At 42.2% G+C, this 25,040-nt stretch overlaps 1 protein-coding gene across 6 annotated transcripts; it reads right to left on the bottom strand.

The window, feature by feature from the left end:
- Positions 1 to 428: 428 nt before the first annotated feature.
- LOC117356626 (zinc finger protein 567-like) lies at positions 429 to 21,704 on the bottom strand. 6 transcript variants are annotated; one of them, XM_033936101.1, is made up of 8 exons: positions 21,455 to 21,699; positions 20,301 to 20,399; positions 19,057 to 19,183; positions 14,062 to 14,175; positions 13,287 to 13,394; positions 7,902 to 8,030; positions 4,254 to 4,364; positions 429 to 1,844 (listed from the first exon to the last, which is right to left on the bottom strand). In XM_033936101.1, the coding sequence occupies exons 2-8, from the start codon at positions 20,301 to 20,303 to the stop codon at positions 853 to 855; spliced, it is 1,584 nt and encodes a 527-aa protein (XP_033791992.1). In that variant the 5' UTR covers positions 20,304 to 20,399; positions 21,455 to 21,699; the 3' UTR covers positions 429 to 852. The 6 variants fall into 6 exon arrangements, with proteins under 6 accessions (XP_033791992.1, XP_033791991.1, XP_033791990.1 ...); XM_033936104.1 differs by lacking the exon at positions 20,301 to 20,399 and adding an exon at positions 2,978 to 3,032 and having other exon boundaries at positions 1,709 to 1,844; positions 21,455 to 21,704; XM_033936105.1 differs by lacking the exon at positions 20,301 to 20,399 and adding an exon at positions 2,978 to 3,032 and having other exon boundaries at positions 1,709 to 1,844; positions 4,254 to 4,361; positions 21,455 to 21,701.
- Positions 21,705 to 25,040: the final 3,336 nt, after the last annotated feature.

The raw sequence follows: 25,040 nt of genomic DNA on the forward strand, positions 1-25,040 counted from the left end.
AGGTGCCTAGCACTGAAAATCAGTACTAAGCTCCCAACCTTTTTTCCCCTGTCCAAAATACATCGCTGTTGCCACTTACCTTTTGGGTTCTTTGGTGAAATTTTGAGCATAGATTTAGACACTCAGCCCTAACAACATTCAAATTTAAGAACTTAAAACCTTTGAATAATCATTCTTTTTGTGGGTACTTCAGGCCATTCCATTATTTCTATATTTAATTTTTTTTTCCAGATTCTTCAGCATATAAGTTAACTATTCTGCTTGTCTTTTGCTCTATACCAGTGGTTCCCAAACCTGTCCTGGGGGCCCCCAGCCAGTCAGGTTTTCAAGATATCCTTAATGAATATGCATGAGAGAGATTTGCATACCTGTCACTTCCATTATATGCAAATCTCTTTCATGCATATTCATTAGGGATATCTTAAAAACCTGACTGGCTGGGGGCCCCCAGGACAGGTTTGGGAACCACTGCTCTATACAGTCTTCATATACATTTTTCCAAAAGCTTTTCTATTTCAGATCTAACAAGCGGTAATTTAATGGCTCTAATGCTCTTCTCTAGCTCCCTGTGAATTGCTTTGGATTCTATCTAAAAATGTTGTAATTTTTTTCCCCCTATTTTCTTTGTATTTCTGGAGTGTCTGGGCTTTTGCTGCTACATTTAATTTAAGATGTTCATTAACAACACCCCCCCCCCCCCCCTTTTATCAAGCAGCGCAAGAAGTTTTTAGCATGGGCCGGCGAGGTATGCGCTCCAACGCTCATAGCAATTCCATGAGCGTCAAAGCATTTACCTCACTGGCTTGCGCTAAAAACCTCTAGCACAGCTTCATTAAAGAGGCCCTAAATCCACTAACTGGTTTTATTCCTGTGGGTCATTTCATGAACTTGCATGCTTTGCTTCCATCGGAAACATTGATCACATGCAGAACATTTAAATGGTTTCTCCCCTGTGTGAGTGATTTTATGCAACTGCAAGTTACTTTTCTGTCTGAAACATTTATCGCATTCACCACATTTAAATGGTTTTTCCCCGGTATGGATCATCATGTGCGACTGCAGTCTGTCTTTCTTAGTGAAACATTTATCACATTCGGAGCATTTAAATAGATTTTCCTCCGTGTGGATCCTTTTGTGCAGTTTCAGGCTCCCTTTCCACTTGAAACATTTATCACATTCTAGGCATTTAAATGGTTTGTCTCCCATATGGGTCATTACATGCAATTGCTGGCTTCGCTTCCATCTGAAACTTTTATCACATTCGGAACATTTAAATGGCTTCTCTCCTGTATGGATCATTTTATGCATTTCCAGGTTGCCTTTGTAATAGCAGCATACATCACATTCAGAGCATTTAAATAATTTCCTTCCCATGTGAGTCATTTTATGTCGTTGCAGGCTCGCTTTCTTATTAAAACATTTATCACATTCCAAACATTTAAATGGTTTTTCCTGGGGGTCATTGTCTCCAAATGATTTCATTCTACCCATATCATGACAGCGATGAACCTCGCTTCTAAACCAGGGGATAGTATCCTCAACAAAATATGAGTTTGTGGTGAAGTTTTCCCAAGTGTCGGGACCTTGAAAATTTCTCTCGCCTTCAACGAGTCCCTGAGTTTGTAGAAGATCTGGGCAGTAGTTAAAATTTCTGTCTTCTGAGTTTGATACCTCTCCTTTATGGGCTATTTCTTTCACTCTTCTTGGTGTTAAACTACCAAAACCTTCCTCACAGTCAGCTGAAGGACCTGGGCTGTCTCTGGAGGCATCTTTGTGGTTCCAGTCCTCCCTCTCTTTTCCTTTGCACATTCTCATTCTTTTACCTTTATTCCTAAGTCCATCATCTGTTGGGTAAAAATTACAATATTTATTTTTTAAAAAGTTTCTATACCGTCTAATTCCTAGGCGGTTTACAAATGTGCACATAAGTAATAACTAAAACAACACAGAAAAGGAACAAAACATCTAAAATTGAAATACACAGTACAGTGGAACCTTGGTTTGCGAGCATAATTCGTTCCAGAAGCATGCTCATAAACCAAAGTGCTCATATATCAAAGCAAGTTTCCCCACATAGAAAGTATAGGAAACTCGGATGATTCGTTCCACATTCCAAAAAGGCCCCACACCCCGCTGAGACCACTGACGCGCTTCCACCCCCACCCCCTGGAACCGGCTTTGCCCACCCACCCCCCGTAGCTCACCCCCAAACCCTTGCCTTGAGCGGACACCGGCACGCAGCACCAACCCACAGGAGGTGCTGGTGCCGAAAGAGTCTGCCACGCTTGCTGCTGATCTCTGCTGGGCTGCTGCGGGGCCTTGAGCATCTGCGCATGCTCGAGGCCTTCTGGCTCCCACTCTCTCCGAGATTCTCATGAGATTCTCGGTTTCTCCGAGACTCTCCGAGAATCTTATGAGAGAGTAGGAGCCGGAAGGCCTTGAGCATGTGCAGATGCTCAAGGCCCCGCAGCAACCCAGCAGAGATCATCAGGCCCTTTCGGCACCGGCATGTCCTGTGGGTTGGTGCTGCGTCCGCTCGAGGTAAGGGTTTGGGGGGGGGGGGGGCCGCGGGCGGGGGGCAAACCCAGTTCTCGGGGGTGGGGGCTCACGTATCGAGTCAACGCTCGGTTTGCGAGTCAAAGTTTGCAGGAGTGTTTTGCTCGTCTTGCAAAACACTCACAAACCGCGTTACTCGCAAACCGAAGTTTGACTGTAATTCCTTAAACAGGACAAATCAGACCCTATAAAAAAGCATTGACAAACAATTGTGTTTTGAGGAGCTTCCTAAAAGTTCCTCTATCAGCGCCATTTTTTCAGCTGCCTTACCAGTGAAGTCCATAAATGTTATCGCTATGAAGAAGAATCACATACAAAGAACTGTTTGTTTATGATTATTTTAAAATCATTTGCTTGGTTAAAGCTCCATAAGACACACAACAAAAAATGAAAAGAGGTACATGAACAGACCATGACTGACCTCATCCTGCTAGTTCTGTGCATCTCATCCTCAATCTCTGCAGTGGTTCCTTTTACTAATGAATTAATAACTGACTGTTAGCTAACAGTTAGATTCAACCTCTATGCATACAGTAGCAAATCATCCATAGTTCATAGCAAGGATTTTAAGGGTCACAAGTGGGCAGAATAGGTTTGAACTCACAACCTCAGGGTGCCGAGGCTGTAGCTTTAACCATTGCGCCACATTCTCCCCTATACAGGGAGAGTGGTGCAGTGGTTAAAGCTACAGCCAAGCTGCTCCTTGTGACCCTGGGAAAGTCACTTAACCTCCCATTGCCCCAGATACATTAGATAGATTGTGAGCCCACTGGGACAGACAGGGAAAATGCTTGAGTACCTGAATAAATTCATGTGAACCATTCTGAGCTCCCTTGGGAGAATGGTATAGAAAATTGAATAAACAGTGTGAAAAGTTTCAGCCTCTGATCACCAGAGCTGGTATTGTGACATCATAATGCCTCATTCTACCAATGCCTAAGAGCCAACCTCATCAGTGATGTCACAATGGCTTCATTGTCCTATACTTGGCTATTTTTGCTACATTTTGATTTCTAGAGTGGTGCAGTAGTTAAAGCGGAAAAAAGTGGAATTGTCCAATAAGGAAAGGTGCACAAATAAAAGTGTCTTTTAACTCATCTGGTTAATCTGGTAATCCTTTATTCTTCCAAAAATACTCGACCCGACATGTACATGTTTCGGCCCTAAGGCCTGCGTCAGGAGTCTACAAATCATGTATAAAAACATATGAACACATATAGAAACATATAATAAATATGATAATAAAATATATAATAATAAAAACATATATAAAGAAACAGCAAATTACATATAAAGGTTTAAAAATACAAAACAACATATTCTTTAATAAATAGAATATAATAAATAATATCATATAAAATTAAAAAACAATTCCACTTTTTTCCACTATTCTGTTCCTTGTGGACTTGTTTCCCCTGTGTTTTGCGCAGTAGTTAAAGCTACAGCCTCAGCATCCTGAGGTTGTGGGTTCAAACCCATGCTGCTCCTTGTGACCCTGGGTAAGTCAATTAATCCCCCCATTACCCCAGGTACATTAGATAGATTGTGAACCCACTGGGACAGACAAGGAAAAATACTTGAGCACCTGAATAAATTCATGTGAACCCTTCTGAGCTCCCTTGGGAGAATGGTATAGAAAATGGAATAAATAAATAAAAAAAAAAAAATGAAAGAATGTAAAGTTAAATTTTCCTAACTGCTCTTGGAATCAGTTTCCTCTTCTCCTTCCTCCAGCAGGATACTGACATGATGCTCTTCCATTTTCAGAATCTCAATTCTGGTGTCAGGATTGTCATCTTGACTGCCTGCTAGAAAAAAAATGGTTAAACCTCTTTAACTTTTAAATCGTTGTCAAGTGTATTTGAAGATTTCATATACTGCCCAGTGTCACAGGTATCTAAACAGTTTACAATAAGCAAATCTATACACACAGATCTCAACAACTCCCAGGCATCAGGTCACCATGGTGCTTAGAAATTGAACTCTGGCACTCAGGACTTCATAACCCTGAATTTTTTTTTCCTGTTACACCGCTTAAAAACTGCTCCGACAGCTCTGCACAGCAACCGGCTTCTCTATGCTTAAGTCACACCGGGCTGGAGATTCGGGAAGTCCAAGTCCCAAGAGATTTGAAATTGCAAGTCTTCCCGTACTTCCTGCCCCATCCAGCTCAATTGTACAGAGCCCAATCGCTGTGCAGGAGCAGTTTCTAAGGCATCAGACATCACTGGGATGTCAACTGCCACTCCAACCAGACCAAGCACGACCTATACGCTGTTCCAGCTGGAGCTGCCGCCCTGTTACCCTCACATACGTATAGAAATTTCTTCTTCCTTTCCACAGCCGCCTGGCCTGTGCTTGAAACTGCAGGGTTTTGTGAGTTGGGAGCTCTACTTGGTTCAAATAAATTACAAAACCCCACTGTTCAAACATTTAGGTTTCAGTCACTCAGGCCCAGAGGCTGTAGAAAGGAAGAAGGAGGGATCTGTGCCAGTCTGTGACCCATGCCTGGAACCCAGGTTACAGTTCCAAGTGGGTAGCCACAGAGGAGAGCGTTAGGAAGCCAGGATTGGTTCCCTGCAGCTGACAAATCCACTTAATTACAGTGGGCAGTGGCCGCAAAGCTCAGTAGGAAAGCTTCTGTGTGTGCTGAAGGCGGGATGCCTCCCTACCCACTCCACACAGCCAGCCATAAGCACACAGAGGCCGAGGCTACATGCTCGTTTTGGCAGCCTTCCTTCTGATTTGCTGCTAAGATGCTGGACCACTGGGGGTGAGAGAAGTGGGGGACCAAGTGGGAGATGTCAAACTACCAGGAAGGAGAGGAAGACAACAAGAGAGGGGATTGTGTGGTGCAGAGGTAAAAGCTACAGCCTCAGCACCTTGAGGTTGTAGGTTCAAACCCATGCTACTCCTTGTTAACCTTGGGCAAGTCACTTAATCCCCCATTGCCCGAAGGTACATTAGACAGATTGTGAGCCCATCAGAACAGACAGGAAAAATGCTTGAGTACCTGAAAAAATTAATGTAAACCATTCTGAGCTCCCCTGGGAGCAAGGTATAGAAAATTTAATAAATAAATAAAATAGATGTGGATTGTTTGAAAAAGAGAGGGAAAGAGATATGCTGGACTCTGGCAGGGGGAAGGGGGCCTGGGGAAAGGAAAGAAAGGAAATGCTGCACCTGGGAGGATTTTGGACTACGGGAGAAGAGAGGGAGTGGGTTATTGCTGGACTGGGAAGGGGGAGAAAAAGAGCGGGAAAAGGTAGATAGATGCTGGATTATGATGGTAGAAGAGAAAACAGAGGAGATGAATAGAGAAAGAAAGGGAGATGCTGGATTAGGAGACATGGATACCGTGGAGGCTATGTCAATTCCTAGGCACGGAACCCGGAAGTGATGTCAGAGAGCCTTCGCGACGCGGGTAGTAAATTTGTGATACTGCTTCCGCCGGAAAATTTAAAGAGGTACAAGGAAAGGGAAGGGGTGCACACATGCGGCAGCGGGGTGTTGGGAAGGAAGCGGGGGAGGCAGAAGGCAGAGAGGAGGACAGGTGCCCTTGCCCCCACCGCCCTCCTGCTCCCTCCTTACTATGCCACTGCATTGAGCTATAACATAGCTTGGCAGGAGCGATTAATAATGGAGGTCATGTCCTAGGAAGGGTGTCAGGTCAAAAGCGTGCCGGGACAAAGACGCGCGCAGACAATTGAGCGCAGCGCGGAGGCGCGCACTGCAGAAAATGATTGTTTATAGGGCTCCGACGGGGGGGTGTGGGGGGGGACCCCCCCACTTTACTTAATAGAGATCGCGCCGCGTTGTGGGGGCGTTGGGGGGGTTTGGGGGGTTGTAACCCCCCACATTTTACTGAAAACTTAACTTTTTCCCTGTTTTTAGGGAAAAAGTTAAGTTTACAGTAAAATGTGGAGGGTTACAACCCCCCAAACCCCCCACAACGCCGGCGCGATCTCTATTAAGTAAACTGGGGGGGCTCCCCAACAAAACCCCCCGTCGGAGCCCCTAAAAACTGTAATTTTCTTTGGCGCGCGCCTCCATCTTGCGTTCAGTTGTCGGTGCGCGCCTTTGTCTTTCGCGGGGTTGTCTATGAACCCCTAGGAAGGACTGCCGAATTTGGAAAAGAGGGGTGCTTTTAGGAGCTTTCTAAAGTGCATGGAAAGGGAAGAAAATTTGTTTATGGAAAGAAAGACATGTTATAGTAGAATTGTAGGGGAGGATTTGACAAGGAAAGTGAGAAAAAAATATCTTGAAAGCCAAAATCAAACAGAGGATAGGAGAAAAAAGACAAAGACCTAAACATGAAAAGAAAAAAAGTCGATACAAAGAAAAGGGAGACAACTATCCAGAGAAAGGTAAAGATCAGGGGCTCTGATGCTTCGCTCTTGCTCAGTCTAGTCTGCACTCTGCATCTAGAGAATGATGCAGTAACAAAATTAATCACCGTTTCTGTCCCCGCAGATAACCAAGGGAATCCATGTGGTGTCATTTTTTAGTGTCTCTCTCAACTCAGTCCTTCACCACTAGCATTCTTCAATTCAAGGCTTGAGGGTCAGTGGTTGTGCCCATTCATGCTCTGATTCTTATGTGAGCCAAGTATAGGATAATGCAGTGGTTCCCAACCCTGTCCTGGAGGAACACCAGGCCAATTGGGTTTTCAGGCTAGCCCTAATGAATATGCATGAAGCAAATTTTCATGCCTATCACTTCCATCATATGCAAATCTCTCTCATGCATATTCATTAGGGCTAGCCTGAAAACCCGATTGGCCTGGTGTTCCTCCAGGACAGGGTTGGGAATCACTGGGATAATGAACCCATTGTGACATCACTGATGAGGTTGACTCTTAGGGGTGGCATGAGGTGTTATGACATCACAATATCTGCTCTGGCTACCAGAGACTGTCATTCTTTATCTCAACCGCAGTCCTTCTACACCAGCATTCTTCAATTCAAGGCTTGGAGCTCAGTGGCAGAGTTTCAAGTTTATTTAAAATATTTGATATAATCGCAGTATCCAAATCCAATGCAATTTACAAAATTAAAAATAGAAAAAAAATAAAAAATTTCCAACAAACAGGACATTAAAGACAATTATGACGTAAAAACACTGATGAAGAGGAGGGGGGGGGAAAATAGATTAAATACAATTCGAAAATAAATACTCTGACTCTTCCCTCTCTCCTTAAAAAATGACATGGAGATAGCTTCCCACGGTTATCTGTGGGGACCGGAACGGTGATGAATTTTATCACCACGGCATTCTCTAGCTGCATCTTCCTTACAAGAACTATTCGGACTGGCCATTAGTAGACTGAACCCAAGCTACATCACCTGTTTCGTGCAATTCTTCACATGTGCTTGCATTGGGCAGGTTTCCTCTTTCTTCAGATCCCTGGGGCTCAATCATGAATCCCTCTTCCTTAAATCGGATTAAAATGTCAGGTTTGACATTAGGAGAGCCTGTTATAGGAAAAAAGTTAGGGTTGGGACAGTTTTTAAAACCAGAAGCCAGAGTATTTCCTTAAATGCTGGCTGAGGCAGTTTAAAAGACATACATTCAGTACTCTTATGCAATTCGTTACTGATGTTTTAATATCCATATTTGCCACTGACTGCATCAGTTGCTACTTGCATCGCAGTGGCATTCGGCCGCTTTACGGATAGCTTGGGGATTTTATTTTAGGACTGATATAAATTGTTTTCATCCTTGCATTCTGAAGGTCATTTTATAACCGTTTTATTTTTGGGGGAGCAGGTGTAGATGTCCACAGCTGTGGCATAGCCACGGTGGTTGTGGGGGCTCAGCTGCCTCGGTCCCCTCACGTTCAGCCCGAGCCCCCTCTGCTTTAATGACTGGCAGGGTTGCCAAGCCCCGCCATCCAAAGACATCTCCTGCACAAGTTCTGCCTAAGCAACACTTAAGCCAACAGGCGTGCTTCAGACACCAACTGAACATGTGCAGGAGCGCCTGCTATAAAAAAGGAAAACCCACCCCCAAACTTCCCCATAGTCAATCCTCGAGCAAACACATAGTCATACCACATTCACACAAAAAAAACCCATAACTGTACTCCAAAAGCATGCTGAAATAAATAAACTTTCAAGGATTGAAGTGTGCCAACAAGAGGAGACATCTTCAGCTGGCTGAGCTTGGCAACCCCCTCTCCCCACCCCCGGCAAAGGTATATGTTAACATGGTGGCGGGGGAGGGTGGCAGAGAGGAGGGGGAAGGGGAGAGAATACCTGACCTCCTCAATCCACTTTTGGATTCCCCCCCCCAAAAAAAAAAAAATCCTCTACCAAGGCTTAGTAAAAGAGGGCCTTAGATGGTTAAGTACAGAATAATGGCACTTGCCCACCTAAGTGCCAACTCCGCCCCTGAACCACCCACAAAATAGCAGTTTGGCAGTTAGTACTCAAGTTTAGCGCCACTATCCAGCTAAGTGATGCTGAGTATCAGCCGACAGCCCCACACAAGCGATTTAACTAGCCAGGCAAGTTAAATCGCTTTGAATGTTGACTTCCCAACCCCCACCCTGAAGTCATTATTATTGGGACTGAAGAGTGAAACTCAGTTCCGGATTTTTAGAATAAAGGCCAAGACCTGGCCTTTCACATGAACTTTTCTTGCCTGACCAGTCACTTTTGGGTGCTCTTAAGAATCGTTTACCGTTTATTAAAATTGATATACTGCCTTAGTTGCAGCACAATCCAAGGCGGTTTACAAAAAAAAAAAAAAAATGCATTAAGTAAAACAAAAAATGGAAAAAAAGAACGCCACTTTCATACAGAAACAAAAAAAAAAATCTTCCATGGTCCAACACTGCAAAATGTGTTCTCTACTAATTAGCTGAATTAAGAGAAGGCAGGTTCAAAGAGGTAGGTCTTCAACAGTACTCTAAACCGGGAATATGAAGATTCCAAAGCGTAAACCAGTCGCTAAAGAGTTCCATAAAGCAGGGGCAATTGCAAAGAATGCTGAATTCCTGATTCTCTCCCATTTCGTTCTTGAAGGATGAGGAATTACTAGTCTATTGTCTAATAGAGATTGGAGGCAAAAATAGATCTATCAGGAGATTTAGTTTCTCTTTCACTTTCAGGCCGACAGAGCTCTGGAATAATTTGCTGCTTTCGCTAAGAAGTTTAGGCCCCTTCTTATTATTTCAAAAAGCCCTGAAGACATTTTTGTTTGCTTAACATTTTGGAAATGAATCATTTTTACCTTTTTAATTTAGATTATTTTTTGTTTTGTTCTTCTGTTTCATGATTTCATTTAGTGTTAACCATTGTGGTTGATGAACTAAGTTTTAGTTTAGTTTAAAGAGGCGAGATAGTCCGGAACACCCGAATGTAATGTTTTGTAAGTCAAAGTTAGTATTTTAAACTGTATCCAAAATTAAACTGGTACCACCCCCTTTTTTTTCTTTTTTTTTTTACAAAAGCGGAAAAAGGTTTTAGCCGGCGTTCTGAATGCTCTGCGCTGCTGCGACTCTCATAGGAACACTATGACCATCAGAGCAGCACATAAAAACCTCTTCTGTGCTTTTGGAAAAGGAGAGGATTAGTGCAGTAAAATAAGAACATAAGAATAGCCTTATTGGGTCAGACCAATGGTCCATCAAACCCAGTAGCCCGTTCTCACGGTGGCCAATCCAGGTCACTAGTACCTGACCAAAACCCAAGGTGTAGCAATATTCCATGCTACCAATACAGGGCATATTTCCTTCTGATATCATGGGGGTAATACTAGTAAAAACTAGGGAAAGTCAGAAATTGCTTTAGTCAAATATATGTAACCCGTACTGTGGTCAGATCGGGACTCACCAGCACCCTTCAGTGGTTACAATATATAATAGCACTTGCGTGTGACCCGGACTGGAGTCACCCTGCAGGCTTGGACTGACACCATAAAAAAAAAACCAAAACGTTCAAAAAGGTAGTAAATCAAAATACTTCAGGTTTATTCCTTCCAACATAAAAATCAGGAAAAACATGAACCAAACAAACAGGTAAGTAAACCATAAACCTTCAAGCAGTCCAAACTCAAAAGTGAGCAATAAACAGTTCCAAGAATAAAGCTCAACTACTTTCCTTATTATTTCCTCTTCGGGATTTTCTTCCCTGAGGTTAAGTTCACCTCAGAGCTCACTGCAACCTGCTCCCAAACAGGTTGTACAGTTTAGTACCAACATAGAGTCCAAGTCACTGAATTCACTATACACAGTGTTTCTCTAGTGAAGCCTCTGGCAGGTTTACACTAAACTGCCAGGCAAAGGAGAGTGTCACAGGTTTGCTTTCATTTAGCTATCATATAGCCTACAATACAGGGCAAGCAGTGGCTTCCCCCATGTCTTTCTCAATAACAGACTCTGGACTTTTCCTCCAGGAACTTGTCCAAACCTTTCTTAAAACCAGCTATGCTATCCGCTCTTACCACATCCTTTGGCAATGCATTCCAGAGCTTAACTATTCTCTGAGTGAAAAAATTTTGCCTCCTATTGGTTTGTAACTTCATCAGGTGTCCCCTAGTCTTTATAATTTTTGACAGATTGAAAAATTGATCCACTTCCACCCGTTCTACTCCACTCAGGATTTTGTAGACTTCAATCCTATCTCCCCTCAGCTGTCTCTTTTCCAGGCTGAAGAGCCCTAACCGTTTTCATCTTTCCTCATACGAGAGGAGTTCCATCCCCTTTACCATCTTGGTCACTCTTCTTTGAACCTTTTCTAGTGTCACTATATCTTTCTTGAGATAAGGAGACCAGAATTGAATGCAATACTCCAAATGAGGTCGCACCATGGAGCATTACAGGGGCATTATAACATTCTTAGTCTTTTTTAATAATTCCTAGCATCCTGTTTGCTTTTTTGGCCGCAGCCACACATTGGGTATTGTCTACAATGACACCCAGATTCTTTACTCGGGCGCTAACCCCAAGGTGGACCCTAGCATCCAGTAACTGCGATTCAGGTTATTCTTCCCAATGTGCATCATTTTTCATTTGTCCAGATTAGTATATGATCAGATCAGATCCTTCTGTGTTTTATTACCTTGTAATTGTTATTTTGATTGTTTTACATTTATGTTATTGACGGTCTTTGAGCTGATTTTATTCTTTATACTGGCTTCCTAGCACAAACAGAATATAACAGTCTACCATCACTTTCTATTCTATATCTGAGAAAAACAGTTCCACATTACTTTTGTCAACATACTTAAAGCAATGGACCAGGAAGAAATCTTCACTATTCATAGGGATTTTTTTTCCAATTTACCTTCCTTAAAGGAAGCCTTTTGAAGCCTTAGAGTTCACCCAGATTATTGCGTTCGAGTCAAGAACATCTTCTAGAAATTGCAAAATTGCATGAGACAAAATTAAATTGCACAAGAAAAGTAGCTTTTTTGTTTGTGTTAGTCCAGCATTATGGAATTCGCTTCCACAGTCAATGAAATTAAAAACTTCTTTGCTTAGGTTTAAGAAGTCCTTGAAAGCTTATTTATTTCAGCATGCTTTTGGAGTACAATTAAAGGTTTTATTAGCATGAATATGGTGTGACTATATGTTTGCTTGGGGATTGGCTAGGGCAGGGGTAGGCAATTCCGGTCCTTGATAGCCGGAGCCAGGTCAGGTTTTCAGGATCTCCACAATGAATATGCATGCTCTGCCTCCTTGAGATGCAAATCTATCTCATGCATATTTATTGTGGATATCCTGAAATCCTGACCTGGCTCCGGCTCTCGAGGACCAGAATTGCCTATCCCTGGGCTAGGGGGAAGCTTCGGGATGGGTTTTCCTTTTTAGGATGGAGTGCTTTTCTATTTTTTTAATTGTTGTTTTACTGCAAACCGCTTTATTTGCTTTTAGAGGTTAGCGGTATATCAAATAAATGAAACCTGTAGCCTGAGGGCTGAGAGGAAAGCTTTCTCTGACTTAGGCCACACTTTGTGCAATTCTCAGCCTAAAGAGCTTTGACAAATTGGTACCACTGAGGCTTGCACAGACTTTCTAAGACTTGATTATTCTCATCTGCTTTCATCAGAATGGAATTTGGTTTTACTGTTCCTGTTGAAACAGTTTTAAAATTTTGAGGGCAATATTCAGCCAGTGGTAGTCAGCATTTCTTTAAAAATTAGCCAGCGTTGGCTGAATTAAACCTGGATACTGAGTATCTGGTCTTGGGTGACCACTGGGTGTTACCTAATCATTGCTGGTATTCAGCAGCTATACAAGGATATTTAGCCAGTGAACTGAGGACAGTCTTTCTACTGTCCTAAGTTACTCATGTAGCTATCCAGGTACTGTTTCTGAATAACAGCAGCACCCAGGTAACTCCTGGCTCTGTCTCAACACTGCCCCTGGGTAACCCTGGCACTAACTAGAAAGGACTGCAGCACTCAGACACGATATCCAGCATCTCTGTCTGATTATATGCCACTTATTACCCTATCAAGATATGATCAGTGTTAGTTAATTGGGTAGAAGTCTTTCCTTCTCGGTTAACTATCATTAAATATTGCCCCCTTGGTTTTTATTTTTCTTCTACAATCTGTTAAGTTTTTATTTAGTGTTGTTTATCTTCTTGGTCAGGCTGTTATATATTCTCTTTATTATACTAGTTGAATATTAATTATATTTCATGTTTTCTGTTCTATCATTTCCCTGGAATCCATAGGCAGTTTTATAAATATGAAAAATAAACAAACGTTATACTTGCCTGTTATAGGAGAGTGAATCTGTTCAGATGTCTCTGATCCAGGATGATCCATGAAATCTTCCTCTTCTTTAACTCTCACTGAGAACACAGATGTTACAATTGGAAGGCCTGTGATAAGAAAACAAACAGGATGAGGCCAATCAAATTTTGGTTTCAACTTTTGGTACTGAAATCAGCCCGAAATCTGTATTCAGCTGGTACATTTTTGGCTAAACCAGAAACCAACCCCACAACCAAAGCGGGGCTGGATGGTCTTCCAGCAGCTGGTCCCCCAGCATCCCCCTCTACTGAAAGCTGTGACTGTTGTCCTCCTACCACCTGTAAGCCCTCCCAAGATCTACCTCGTTGGAAAAAAAGCATGCCAGCTGTGCAGACAAAATGGCTGTCAGGGCCTTTTACAGAAGCCTCACAAGACTGCCATGGGAAGTTGCAACAGCCATTTTGACTGCAGAGAACGACTGGCAATTGCTCCTGCCCTAACAAGACCACTAGGGCTTTTAAGTTAGGCCCAGGGAGGGCCTCCAGGTGGTAGCTTTGGGGAGGAGGAGTTGGGGGCCTACAGCCTGGTCTCAGTTTCCACCAAAACTGTGTTGCAAATTTCAGGAGCAGATTTTGTTTCAGCCGAAACTGAAAACCCCCCATTTCGATCGCCCTCTACTAGAAGGATTCATTGGTGGCCTGTTTCTATTATACTAGGAAATGGATTTTAAGTTTACAAATCTTTAGTGTTTGACCTGCAAATGCAAAGCCCTTTAAATCCAAAGTATTTACTTACTCATGGTAGGGTCATTCATGTTTTCTTTGCCTTCCAACACAGAATACTGTGTGAAATATTTTTCATCTTCCTTCTTAATCTTGAATATAACATCAGGATTAAGAATTGAATAACCTGTTAATAACAAAAGAAAAATTATAAATTATGTTTGCAGAATCCCCTGGGACTATTGGGCCCGATTCACTAACCTGCCCGATCGTGACCGATCCGGGCAGGGTCGATCGATTCAGGAAGGAAGAATATTCAAATGGGGGCGATCGGAGGCACGCCCCCCCATCCGACGACACGGATCGCTGTGTAGCGATCCCAACGCATATGCAGACCAGTTACTTTGCCTACAGATGGTCTGCGCATCTGTTTGCTCCATAGCAACTTTTCTTTTTTTGCTTCGATGCTGCTGTTCTCTTCCCTGGATTGTGTTTCCCGCCGTTCAGCCCAGTGCCCCCTCCCGTGCAGATCTGCCCACATACAAATGCCAGCAAAAAGAGCAGTTTGACTCTCCTGCAATTGCCGCCCCGACTTCAGCAAGCCCGTGGTTCAAACCTGTCCTGGCTCTCCTGCTCTCTGCCGCCTTCCCTGCAGTGCAGCCACGCTTTTAACCCACGGGTTAAAACCACGGGCTCGCAGTGCAGAGAAGGGCGGCAGAGAGCAGGAGAGTCGGGGCAGCAAGAGCAGGGCATGACAAGCTTGTTCTGTGCAGTGGAGCAGGTCAGAGAGTACAGAAGCCTGATTGGGGCAGAGAGCAGGGCAGCCAGAGCAGGGTTTTAGCACCAGTGACTGGTCCTCACCAGTCGCTTGTTTTTTGATCGGCCAGCCAGTCGGTGTGTCAGTTTAGTGAATCGCGTCCTTCCTGCTTTGCCTCCCGTTTCCCCTCATTTGCACGCACGGATCGGAGGATGATCGGTACACAGATTAGTGAATCGGGTCAGAGGGAAATCAGGTCACAAAGGGGTCGCAAACCGATCGGTACACAATCGGTTTGCTTAGTGAATCTAGTCCTTAATCTCTTTCTTGTTCTGATGGGACAGTGTGTGCATGCGGTATGTATTTTGGTGAGAAGAGATAGCTGCAGCCTGCGACTTGATTAAGATTAGATCTTGGAGGGTTTCTTGACATGGTAATTTTTCTATTCGGGATGAGATTAAGTCTCAGCATCTTACTAAGAGCATTCAAAAAGGAAAAAATCAGGTCCTATGATTTAAAGATAACTTATCTAGAGGGTATGACAATGTGAGAGAATATTTGGTCTGTGACAACTGGTTACCTGGTGATGTCAAGTGTTTAAGGGTACTGATCGAGGGTTTAATTTGTAGTCAAAAAAGGAAGTGGTTTCACACTCAGGGGACTTGGTCCTATCAGGCGAAGCCTTTTCACATCAATCTTCTGGAACTGCAGGCCATATGGAAGGCTCTAAAGGTTTTCAGAGATCAGCTACTGAATCAAATTATTCTAATTCAAATGGACAATCCAGTTTGTATTACATAAATAAGCAGGGGGGGGAGGTACAGGCTCCTACCCCTTGTGTCAGGAAGGAGTTTGGATATGGCAGTGGGCTCTCAAGTATAGCTTGGTGCTCAGAGCTATATATCTGTCAGGAAAAAAACAATTGTCTGACATACAGGCGGAGCAAGATCTCGCAACCACACGAGTGGTCTGTAAAACATGGGAGTAGCTCATGAGATCTTCCGATTGTGTGGCACCCCCTCGGTAGACCTCTTTGCCACGCACCTCAACAATAAAATCCCTCGGTACTGTTCCAGACTCAAGTCACACAACAGACTAGCATCAGATGCCTTCCTATATGCTTATCCTCCCATCCCTCTAATGGGGAAGATTTGTTGAGACTCAAGCAAGATCTTACTTGCACCTTTCTGGTCAAGGCAGTTCTTGCTCCCTCTACACTTCTGGAGTTGTCCGCCCAAGATCCACGGAGGTTGGACATCACATAAAATGAAGGTCCCTTCTGTATCTCAACCTCCGGACCCTTGTCCTCATGGCCTAAATGTTGAGAGCCTAGAATTCACCTCCTTGCACCTATCTAAGGGTGTCACCAGAATTTTTGCTGGCTTCCAGGAAAGATTCAACTAAGACATGTTATTCTTTTAAATGGAGAAGGTTTGATGTCTGGTGTGAAGGCAGGACCCTAAGTCCACTTACTTGTCCAACACAAAAACCAACTTGAGTACCTCTTCCACCTTTCTGAGTCTGGTTTGAAGACCAACTCTGTAAGGCTTCACCTTTCTGGAGCTAGTGCTTATCATTCTCTTGTGAAGCGGTACCCTTATTGCCTATTACTTGATGTCAGGTGGGGTTTTTTGGAGAGGATGGGGGGGTGGAGGGGGGAATCTCAGTGGGGTAGTTTTATTTGGGCGAGTCTGGGTTCTAAGAACCCAAACCTGGACTGATTGTTTAACCTTTGCTATGTCTGTTAGGTTTTGATGTATGTTTCTAAATGAAACTGTTGTATCTGTTTGTATTACTCTTTGCTTTGTTTCTTGAACAAATTGTTTTTTTTAAAAACCAAAACTTAGGCCCTCTTTTACTAAGCTGCAGTAGAGATTTCTACCGCAGCCAGGAGAACTAAATGCTCCAATGCTCAAATTTCAAGGTCTGGCACTTTTTGCGGGTTGACTGGGATCCAAAACTCCCCAGGGAACAGGGGGAGCTGAAAAAGCACCTTCCGTACTCCCCTCATGTGCTGTGCGGAACGTGGAACACGGATGCTCCTCCAAATGCCATCCATTGCAAATAGGACATGAATCTGCAGTATCCTGCCTTGAGGAGTCCATCCCAAATGTTTTTAAACAAAAATAAAGTGTTTTGAGGCAGACGGAAGCATTTTTGTTCAGATCGGGAAATCCAAGATGGCTACCAAAATCTGCCTGGGAAAAGAAAACAAAAAAAAATAAAAAAATGGCGATTGGGGTTGGGGTTGGGGTTAGAGGTGGGGGGAATCTTCGTTTGTTAAATTTTCCTACCACACATTACCTTTCTTCAATGGAACTCTTGAAAATGTATTTGAGGGAGATATTACATTATAATAAAGTGGAGACCTTTGAGGTCGATAATTTATATTACATTTCAAGAGATTCCAAAGAAAAGGTAGAGGAAGGTGGAATGGATAGAATAGTATCACCTGAGAGTTTGAATGTATCACAGTTTTTGGAGTCATCTAAGGACATAATTGAGAAACGAGCAACTCTTCTCGTGACCTTCAAGACAGAGCTTGAGAAACAAGATATTTTGAAATTATATTTCCTGAAAAAGCAAGAGATGTTTTGTGGTCAACGGGTGATAATTTTTCCAGATGTCTCTAGACAAACCCAGTTTAAGAGGAAACAGTTCCTTCAGCTAAAGCCAAAGGTTTTGGCAGTCGGAGCTACTTTCTTTTTAAAATTTCCATGTAAATGCCTGATTTCATATGGAAATGATAAATATGTGTTTTTTGATCCAGCCCAGGTGGAAGATTTTATCAAAGAGAAACCTTTGTTGAAAGTTTAATTCCTAATATTCAGTTTATTTTTGGAGGATGATGCATAATATATATAATAGCCATTTGCCTGTTCCTAGATAGTAGATAGAAAGATTTGCTTTGATGTTTTATTTGTACTGGCGATCAGCTTTAATGTGGACTAGGATATGGTTGAATTAGTTTCCTTATATATTATGTAAATTCCCGTTAGGGAATTTACATTTGTACTTTCTGTGTTCATTCATGCATGTTTGTTACAAAGATATTGTAATGAATAATCTAATAAATAAAGAATTAAAATAAAAAATAAAAAAAAAAAAGAGGTGGGGGACCTAGTACTAACTGCCAAACCTCCCAAAACATGTTTTTGGAGACATCCCCCCCCCCCCACCCAAATCGATTACTCACTGTGCCATGCTATGTGCTGGGAGTTGCAGAACAGAAGCTGGAACTGCTTACAGGAAAATCCTCTGCCTCAATAAGCCTGGAAACTGGAACGGCTGTATCTTCTGACTGCTTCTCGAGCCCTAACGTACCAGCCGGAGACCTCAAATCCCAAGGGATCCCAAGTGTACAAACGGGGAAGAAATGCAATCAACCCCAATCCTGGACAAACTACCATGGAGCCATGCCATTTGGACAAACCTGGGGCAAGCTGTGCTCCCAAGGGAACAGTCCTTGAGCTCTCAATCCATAAAAGCAGGCTGTCCAAGGGGTGCACTGCAAAGCAGCCAACCCCTGGAAGCAGACTCCTAGCCTCAGAGTCTGCAGTCTCCCACAGCCAGAGCTGTCCCTCAAGGGGAATCCTCTGCAGCATGAAAAAGAAATCATGCAAATCAACGGAGAATACGGAACTTGAAGTTAAAATAAACACGAGAAGAAAGACAAGCTCCTACTTAGTCACTTGTAAGAAGATAAATGAAAAAACTGAGGGGCAGTTCAGAGATAAGAGGAGGTCAAAAATATGCAAATGAAGTTTCCTACAAAGATCTCGCAAGAAGGGATTCATAACCCTGCAAGTTCAGGAATACAGTGGGGTTGTACAAGAAACTGAAGTCGTGGTTCTCAAGTGGGAACCGAAGAGATAAATTCTCCCTACTCTATGCCATGCCAGTTTTGTCATAGGTAAAAGAGAGACAGCCTCCAGCTGGTCATATTTGATGCCTCTAGTTTAACCCAGAGTAGCATCTTTTGTCAGACCTGCTGCAGTAGTTTCCTTCACTGGTCCTAAAGCCCTGGCAAAAAGGCAACACCCATGGGTAAATATTCTGAATTATATACAGCATCCTTGGAAAGTGATATATGCTGTCAATGCTACTGAAAGAGACATTGCTGAAAATTTCAGGTTTAGACCCTAATCTCTTAGAACACAAGAAAAGCCATGCTGAGTCAGGCTAAGATCTGGGCCTGACTCAGCAAGATGCATCTTATGTTCTTATACATATGTTCAAGGAATAGATATTAGTTAATAAATAAATGCTGTTGTGTATATGTGGAGATAAGAGACAGATAAGCATATTTACCTTGTATTATCAGAAACCTGTGAATCTCCTTGACCACCTTCTTGTACAGCTCCTTCTGCCATTCTCCCAGAATATCCCACTCTACTTCCCAGAAATAAGCAGCGACATCACTGAATGTGACCGATGCCTATGTACAGATAACCAAGTTAGGGTACTTAGTGGAGATTAAAGGGGAATGTTATCCAGATGGGCTATCATTAAGATGTGGTATTTCCCATGAGTCTGCAGTAAATGTCGGAACAACCAAATCCAGAGAAGAAACTGCAGAGCCGATGCACTTGATGCCAAGGCTTTATTTCAGTCAATAAACGTTGTATTAACAAAGTAGTCCACCTTTGTCATAAGGAAACAGGACCCAACACGGTCCAGGTTTCAATCAATACATCTTCCTCAGAAAACATGTAGACCACAACAATGTACAAAAAAAATCCAAAACTCCGTGGAAAAATGGTGGAAACCTTAGAAAGGCGCATCTCAGTGCGAAGCTGTTGAAAAGAGTACACCGTGTTGGAGAACCTTTCATATGCCGAAAGGTTGGACAAGCTGGGGCTCTTTACCCTGGAAAAGTGGAAACTTAGAGGGGACATGATAGAGACTTATAAAATCATGAAGGGCATAGAGAAGGTGGAGAGAGACAGATTCTTCAGACTAGCGGGGACAACAAAAACAAGAGGTCATCAAGAAAAATTGAGAGGAGACAGATTCAAAACGAATGCTAGGAGGTTCTTCTTCACTCAGAGGGTGGTAGACACCTAGAATGCACTTCCAGGAGAGGTGATAGGACAGAGTACATTATTGGGGTTCAAAAAGGGACTGGATGACTTCCTGAAAGAGAAGGGGATAGCAGGGTACAGATAGAGGGTTACTTACAGGACATTAAGTAAATAGGGTATAAACATCTTAGGTAAGGAGCACTTACAGGTCATGGACCTGGGGGGCCGCCGCGGGAGCGGACTGCTGTGCGCGATGGACCCCTGGTCTGACTCGGCAGGGGCAATGCTTATGTTCTTATGGGTCCTAGTTTCCTTATGACAAAGGTGGACTACTTTGTTAATACAAAGCTTCTTTACTAAAGATTTTAAAACTCTGTGCATTGGTGTAAGGTTTTGCGTAAAGTTAACTTCTGTGCAAAACGCTTTTCTGCATCATAGTCCCACAAAATTGTACACAGATGTTGCACTAGCCCTGCACCAACATCTGGGTACTGTTACTGCATTGGCCACCAAATCAGCAAAAGAAATTACCATCCACAGACTCTGCAATCCAAAACTTCGGATTCTGCTACCTGATAAGTCTGAGCGTTGTGAAGAATCAGTTACAGACTTATCTCTGGATCAGTGAAGCTGTACAAATAAAGCCAGACCACATGGCCAGTTGGAAAATACATCATATGTGAGAGTCAAAAAACTAAAAATACTATTCATTTTGGACTTCTGCTATTAATCTTGAGACATTTATTGACTTCTATTTCACCTTAACCTTGCAGTTCTAGGCAGATTACAATAAGAGATAAACTGGTTAAATCCATTACAATTTAATATATGTTATAGAGCAGCATTAACACTTCCTGATATATTTCCTAAATAACTAGGTTTTTTAAAATTTCCTTTCTGAAAGTTCTATAATCTGATACTGCAAGTAGAATTTTAATAATGTCAGGGTCTAATTTTGCTGCCTGAAATGACATTTCAATTCCTAGCACATGGACTTCCATGAAGTACTCTTTACTGAGGTTTGGTCACTCTCCAAATTTCCATTACCATGAGGTCCAATAGAGTACACATTTCAATTCCCACCTTCTTGCTACAAAAAAAAAACAACCTTATGAATGATTAACATCTATTATAAATAAACTGGACAGGGACACCCTCTGTTTCCTCCCTCCAATTTCCTTACAATCTGTCTGTAGTAAGCTTTTTATTTAGTTTTTTTTCCAGTGAGATCAACTCTCCAGTACATTATAAAGAGAGCTGCATATTCTGTATAGATGGCATGATTTCCAGAAAAATACTGGAAACCTCAGGCACTGGCTAATTTCAATGGTTAGGAGGAATGAACCAGTATATGAGGCTGAGAAGCATCAGTATTGGTCTGTGGAGGTTGAATGAAGGGACAGAAGAGAGAGGCTGGTGTACTGGTGTCTGAAGACAGAATTGCTCAGTCGAACTTCAAGGGAACGAGAGGAGGTAGACAGTGGGTATGAAAGTGTGTTTATGTGTTGGAGAGAATAGTTATATGCATGCTTATTACTATATGTATATGAAAGATTGTGTGCGCTCTTCAATATGGGAATGTGTTGTATGCATGTGCATAAGAGAACAAATGTGTATACGTGTACATAAAGGATATAGAGTGGGTGTGGGTGAAACAGCAATCGGTATAGAAAAGAGTGTATTACCTGATCAGAAACCAGGGCAGACATTGCTCTCTGAATTCTATAGCTGTTGGGATGGATTTAGGCTGGGGGCTCCCTGTTCCTGGAGAGATGAATAAGGCAGGAGCTGATCCCAGGGGGTCTCTGATAAAGCCCCTCCTCTCCCTCTGCAGACCCGGGTTGGGGCTTGCAGGGATTTCAAGCCCTAGGGAAGCAGAAATATCAGGTTTTACTCTTGACTTTCCCCTGCTATTTAGAGAAAGAGAAGGCCACTGAGCATGTGCAAAGCTTCCTGGTTGAGGTCATAGTGTGGGAGGCTGCCTTTTTAAGGTGGATCTGTAAAATATGGCAGAGTTGCAGGGTGTCCACAGGAAAGGAAACAGGCCAGCTTACTGCTTTGAGGTCTGCTGCATCACAGACCTGTAATTTTGCTGGTTCTAGAGATGAAGAGATGTATCCTTCCTGTTTATTCTTTTATTGGTTGTTTTTTTTAACCAAGTGTGAACCATTTTGAATGAACCTGATAAGTAATAAAGCAAATAAATAAATCATTGCTGTATTACTATATAGTGAAAGGTCAAAAGCTAGTCAAATATATATATCAAGTTAGTGCAATAAAATTGGTATTATCTTATTTTCTCTTTAATGTGCTTTTTTTCCAATTTATTTCTTTTAAAGTGGACTAACATGGTACTTGCCATATTTTACTTATATAACAAAGAACCATTAGGTGGCGTCACTGTAAATTAGCATCTATTTTTCTTTGAGCTATAGCCTATTGTAAAAGGACCAAGCAAAAAACAAAAAGAATTGACCCCGAAATATCCACAAAGAAGAAAATCCAGAGAAAACCAAAAAAACTCTGTGGAGTTACGATGTTCCTAAATGGACTTTATTTGAAAGTGTCAAAGTTCCAAAGGTACACTGAAATCATACGCATAAAATAATTCCATCCACATAAAAATAAATCATCCACATAAGAGCCTTAAAGGACCTAGGGATACAGGACCCAACACAGTCCGCGTTTCGACAAAAAGTCGTCTTCAGGGGTCCCTGGAGGTCCTATAAAGGTGAGTACGTGGGAAACAATTGTGTGGTGAGCCGGAACTGAGACCGTGTTGGGTCCTGTATCCCTAGCGGACTAGGTCCTTTAAGGCTCTTATGTGGATAATTTATTTTTATGTGGATGGAATTATTTTATGTGGATGATTTCAGTGTACCTTTGGAACTTTGACACTTTCTAATAAAGTCCATTTAGGAACATCGTCACTCCACAGAGTTTTTTTGGTTTTCTATTGTAAAGGACCTATAGATCAAGTTGCTGAAGTGGCTGTGAGTACCTGCCATTTTAAGTATACAGAGGGCTTTTCTATGCATGCAGCTGCTGATGTCTGATGGGCATCGACGTGCTGATACATAACATGGCAGATATAGAAGTCTTGAAAATCAAAAACAAAAGACGGATCTTTTTTCAAAAATACCTACCCAAACTTTGGAATAACTATGAACAAATAGGGTTATAGGAAATTATTGTTGTTTTTTCATATATTTATAGTAGTCACACACATACTTTGTGCCATTCACTTCACTTTTTATAAACAGATTCATCATACCATTTTTATCAATTAAATAAGCACTTAAATTAATTAACAACCCCTCAATAAACTAGAAGGAAGGTATATTATATATGATAAACAGATCTCAGTGCATACGTTATCCCAGGTCCATATTCTGTTAGATTTCAATAATCATTTATACAAAACCTCCTTCCCTTCCCTTAATTAGTTAGTTGATGTCTTTATTTAATTTATTTTATTTTATGTTGTATTACATTAAAATAATTCTCTCTCTATAGTAAACAGTTCATGATGCTTCTTCCTAATTAATAAATCTAATGTTATTCAATCAATTCATCATTATAACTGTGTTCATTGATTAAAAATCTTTTTGTAAACTTTTTAATATATATCAGCAACACTTATCTTTTCACAGTAAATTGCTAGTCCAACGTTGGCTTTATTGAGCTATAACTGCATACAAGTCTTGGCATATTGTACATCAGGGGTGCCCACACTTTTTGTGCTTGCGAGCTACTTTTAAAATGACCAAGTCAAAATGATCTACTAACAATAAAATTAAAAAAAAACACAAAGCACACTGTACGCTGAGAAAATGTTAATTATCATTCCTATTCCAGGTTTTTTTCAAAGAGATAAAGGCAGATGACTCTATGCACTGTCACCTCAGTAACAACCATACAAAAATAGACAAATATACCCCCCTCCCTTTTTACTAAACCACAATAGCAGTTTTTAGCGCAGGGAGCTGTGCTGAATGCCCTGTGCTTCTCTCGACACAGGCTCCCTGCGCTAAAAACCGCTATTGTGGTTTAGTAAAAGGGGGGCCCATAGTGCAAAATATAGACAGCAGATATAAATTCAGACACATTTTGATCACTAAATTGAAAATAAAATCATTTTTCCTACCTTGTTTGGTGATTTCATGAGTCTCTGGTTGCACTTTCTTCTTCCGATTGTGCATCCAATCTTTCTTCCCTTCTTTCAGCCTTTATGCTTCTTCTCCTCCAGACCTCATTCCCTCCCCCAACTTTTTCTTCCTCTCTCCCTGCCCTTTCTTTTTCCCTGCCTCCCTTTCTTTTTTTTCTCTCTTCATGCCCCCTTTCATTTTTTTCTGTTTCCCTTCTTTCCTTCTGTGTCCCTGCCTTCCCCCTTTCTTTCTTTCTCCCTACCCTCCACCAAGCCACTGCTACCACCATCGGGGAACAGGCCCCCAAGCCGCCGCCGCCGCTGCCATCAGGTAACAGGCCCCAAAGTCGCCACCGCTGCCACACCAAGCTCTCTCTGCTTCCCTGCGGGCCAACCAGCCTTCCTCTCCCCGATGTCAATTCTGCCGTCGGAGAGGAAGTTCCGCCTAGCCAATCAGCGATTGGCTGGCCCGAACTTCCTCTCCGACGGCAGAATTGACGTCGGGGAGAGGAAGGCTGATCGGCCCGTTAGATCGCCCTGGCAATCTACCGGTCGATCGCGATTGACCTATTGGGCATCCCTGTTGTACACCGTTTAGACACTTGTTTTGCTAGATGGTATATCAAAAATAAAAAAAACTTGAACTTCTTATAGATTGTTTTTACATTTAATTTTTCAGAATTATTATGGGACCAGTTTATGATTGCAAAATTGTATGAAACTTTGGACATATAAGCTGAATGATGGATTGTATCTTATTCCATGCTGCTGGATCACTTTTCAGTATTGGTTTGAGTCTCTTGTAATATTCTTTACTGACCATTTTTCTCAGTAATTTATGCTGGTTATCGTTCGTTCTTCCACTTGAAGGTATTTATACAGTATACAGATGCAGGCTTCCACTCCTCCTGAAATATTTATCACATGAGAACATTTCAATGGTTTCTCATTGGGGGGAGGGGCTATGCCTCCAAATGGGTCAATGTTGTGCATAAAAGAGGAATTAGAAAATGCCAAACCCAAAATAAGCAATAGATCTGGACAAGAAGGTTGGTTCTACAATGACAGCAAACTACCACACAACCACAGTAGAACCAATCCTCTCGTTCAGATCTATTAATTTT

The sequence above is a fragment of the Geotrypetes seraphini genome, chromosome 3, assembly GCF_902459505.1.
Source record: "Geotrypetes seraphini chromosome 3, aGeoSer1.1, whole genome shotgun sequence".
NCBI lineage: Eukaryota > Metazoa > Chordata > Amphibia > Gymnophiona > Dermophiidae > Geotrypetes > Geotrypetes seraphini.

What these genes read in the sequence shown, in the direction of transcription:
- LOC117356626 (XM_033936099.1), bottom strand. Translation starts at nt 21,478, where the DNA reads ATGTCTGCCCTGGTTTCTGATCAG. An exon ending in CAGGTTTCTGATAATACAAG is followed by an intron (nt 14,176 to 19,056) that starts GTAAATATGCTT and finishes TGTTATTAACAG; the next exon opens with GTTATTCAATTCTTAATCCT. An exon ending in CATGAATGACCCTACCATGA is followed by an intron (nt 13,395 to 14,061) that starts GTAAGTAAATAC and finishes TTCTTATCACAG; the next exon opens with GCCTTCCAATTGTAACATCT.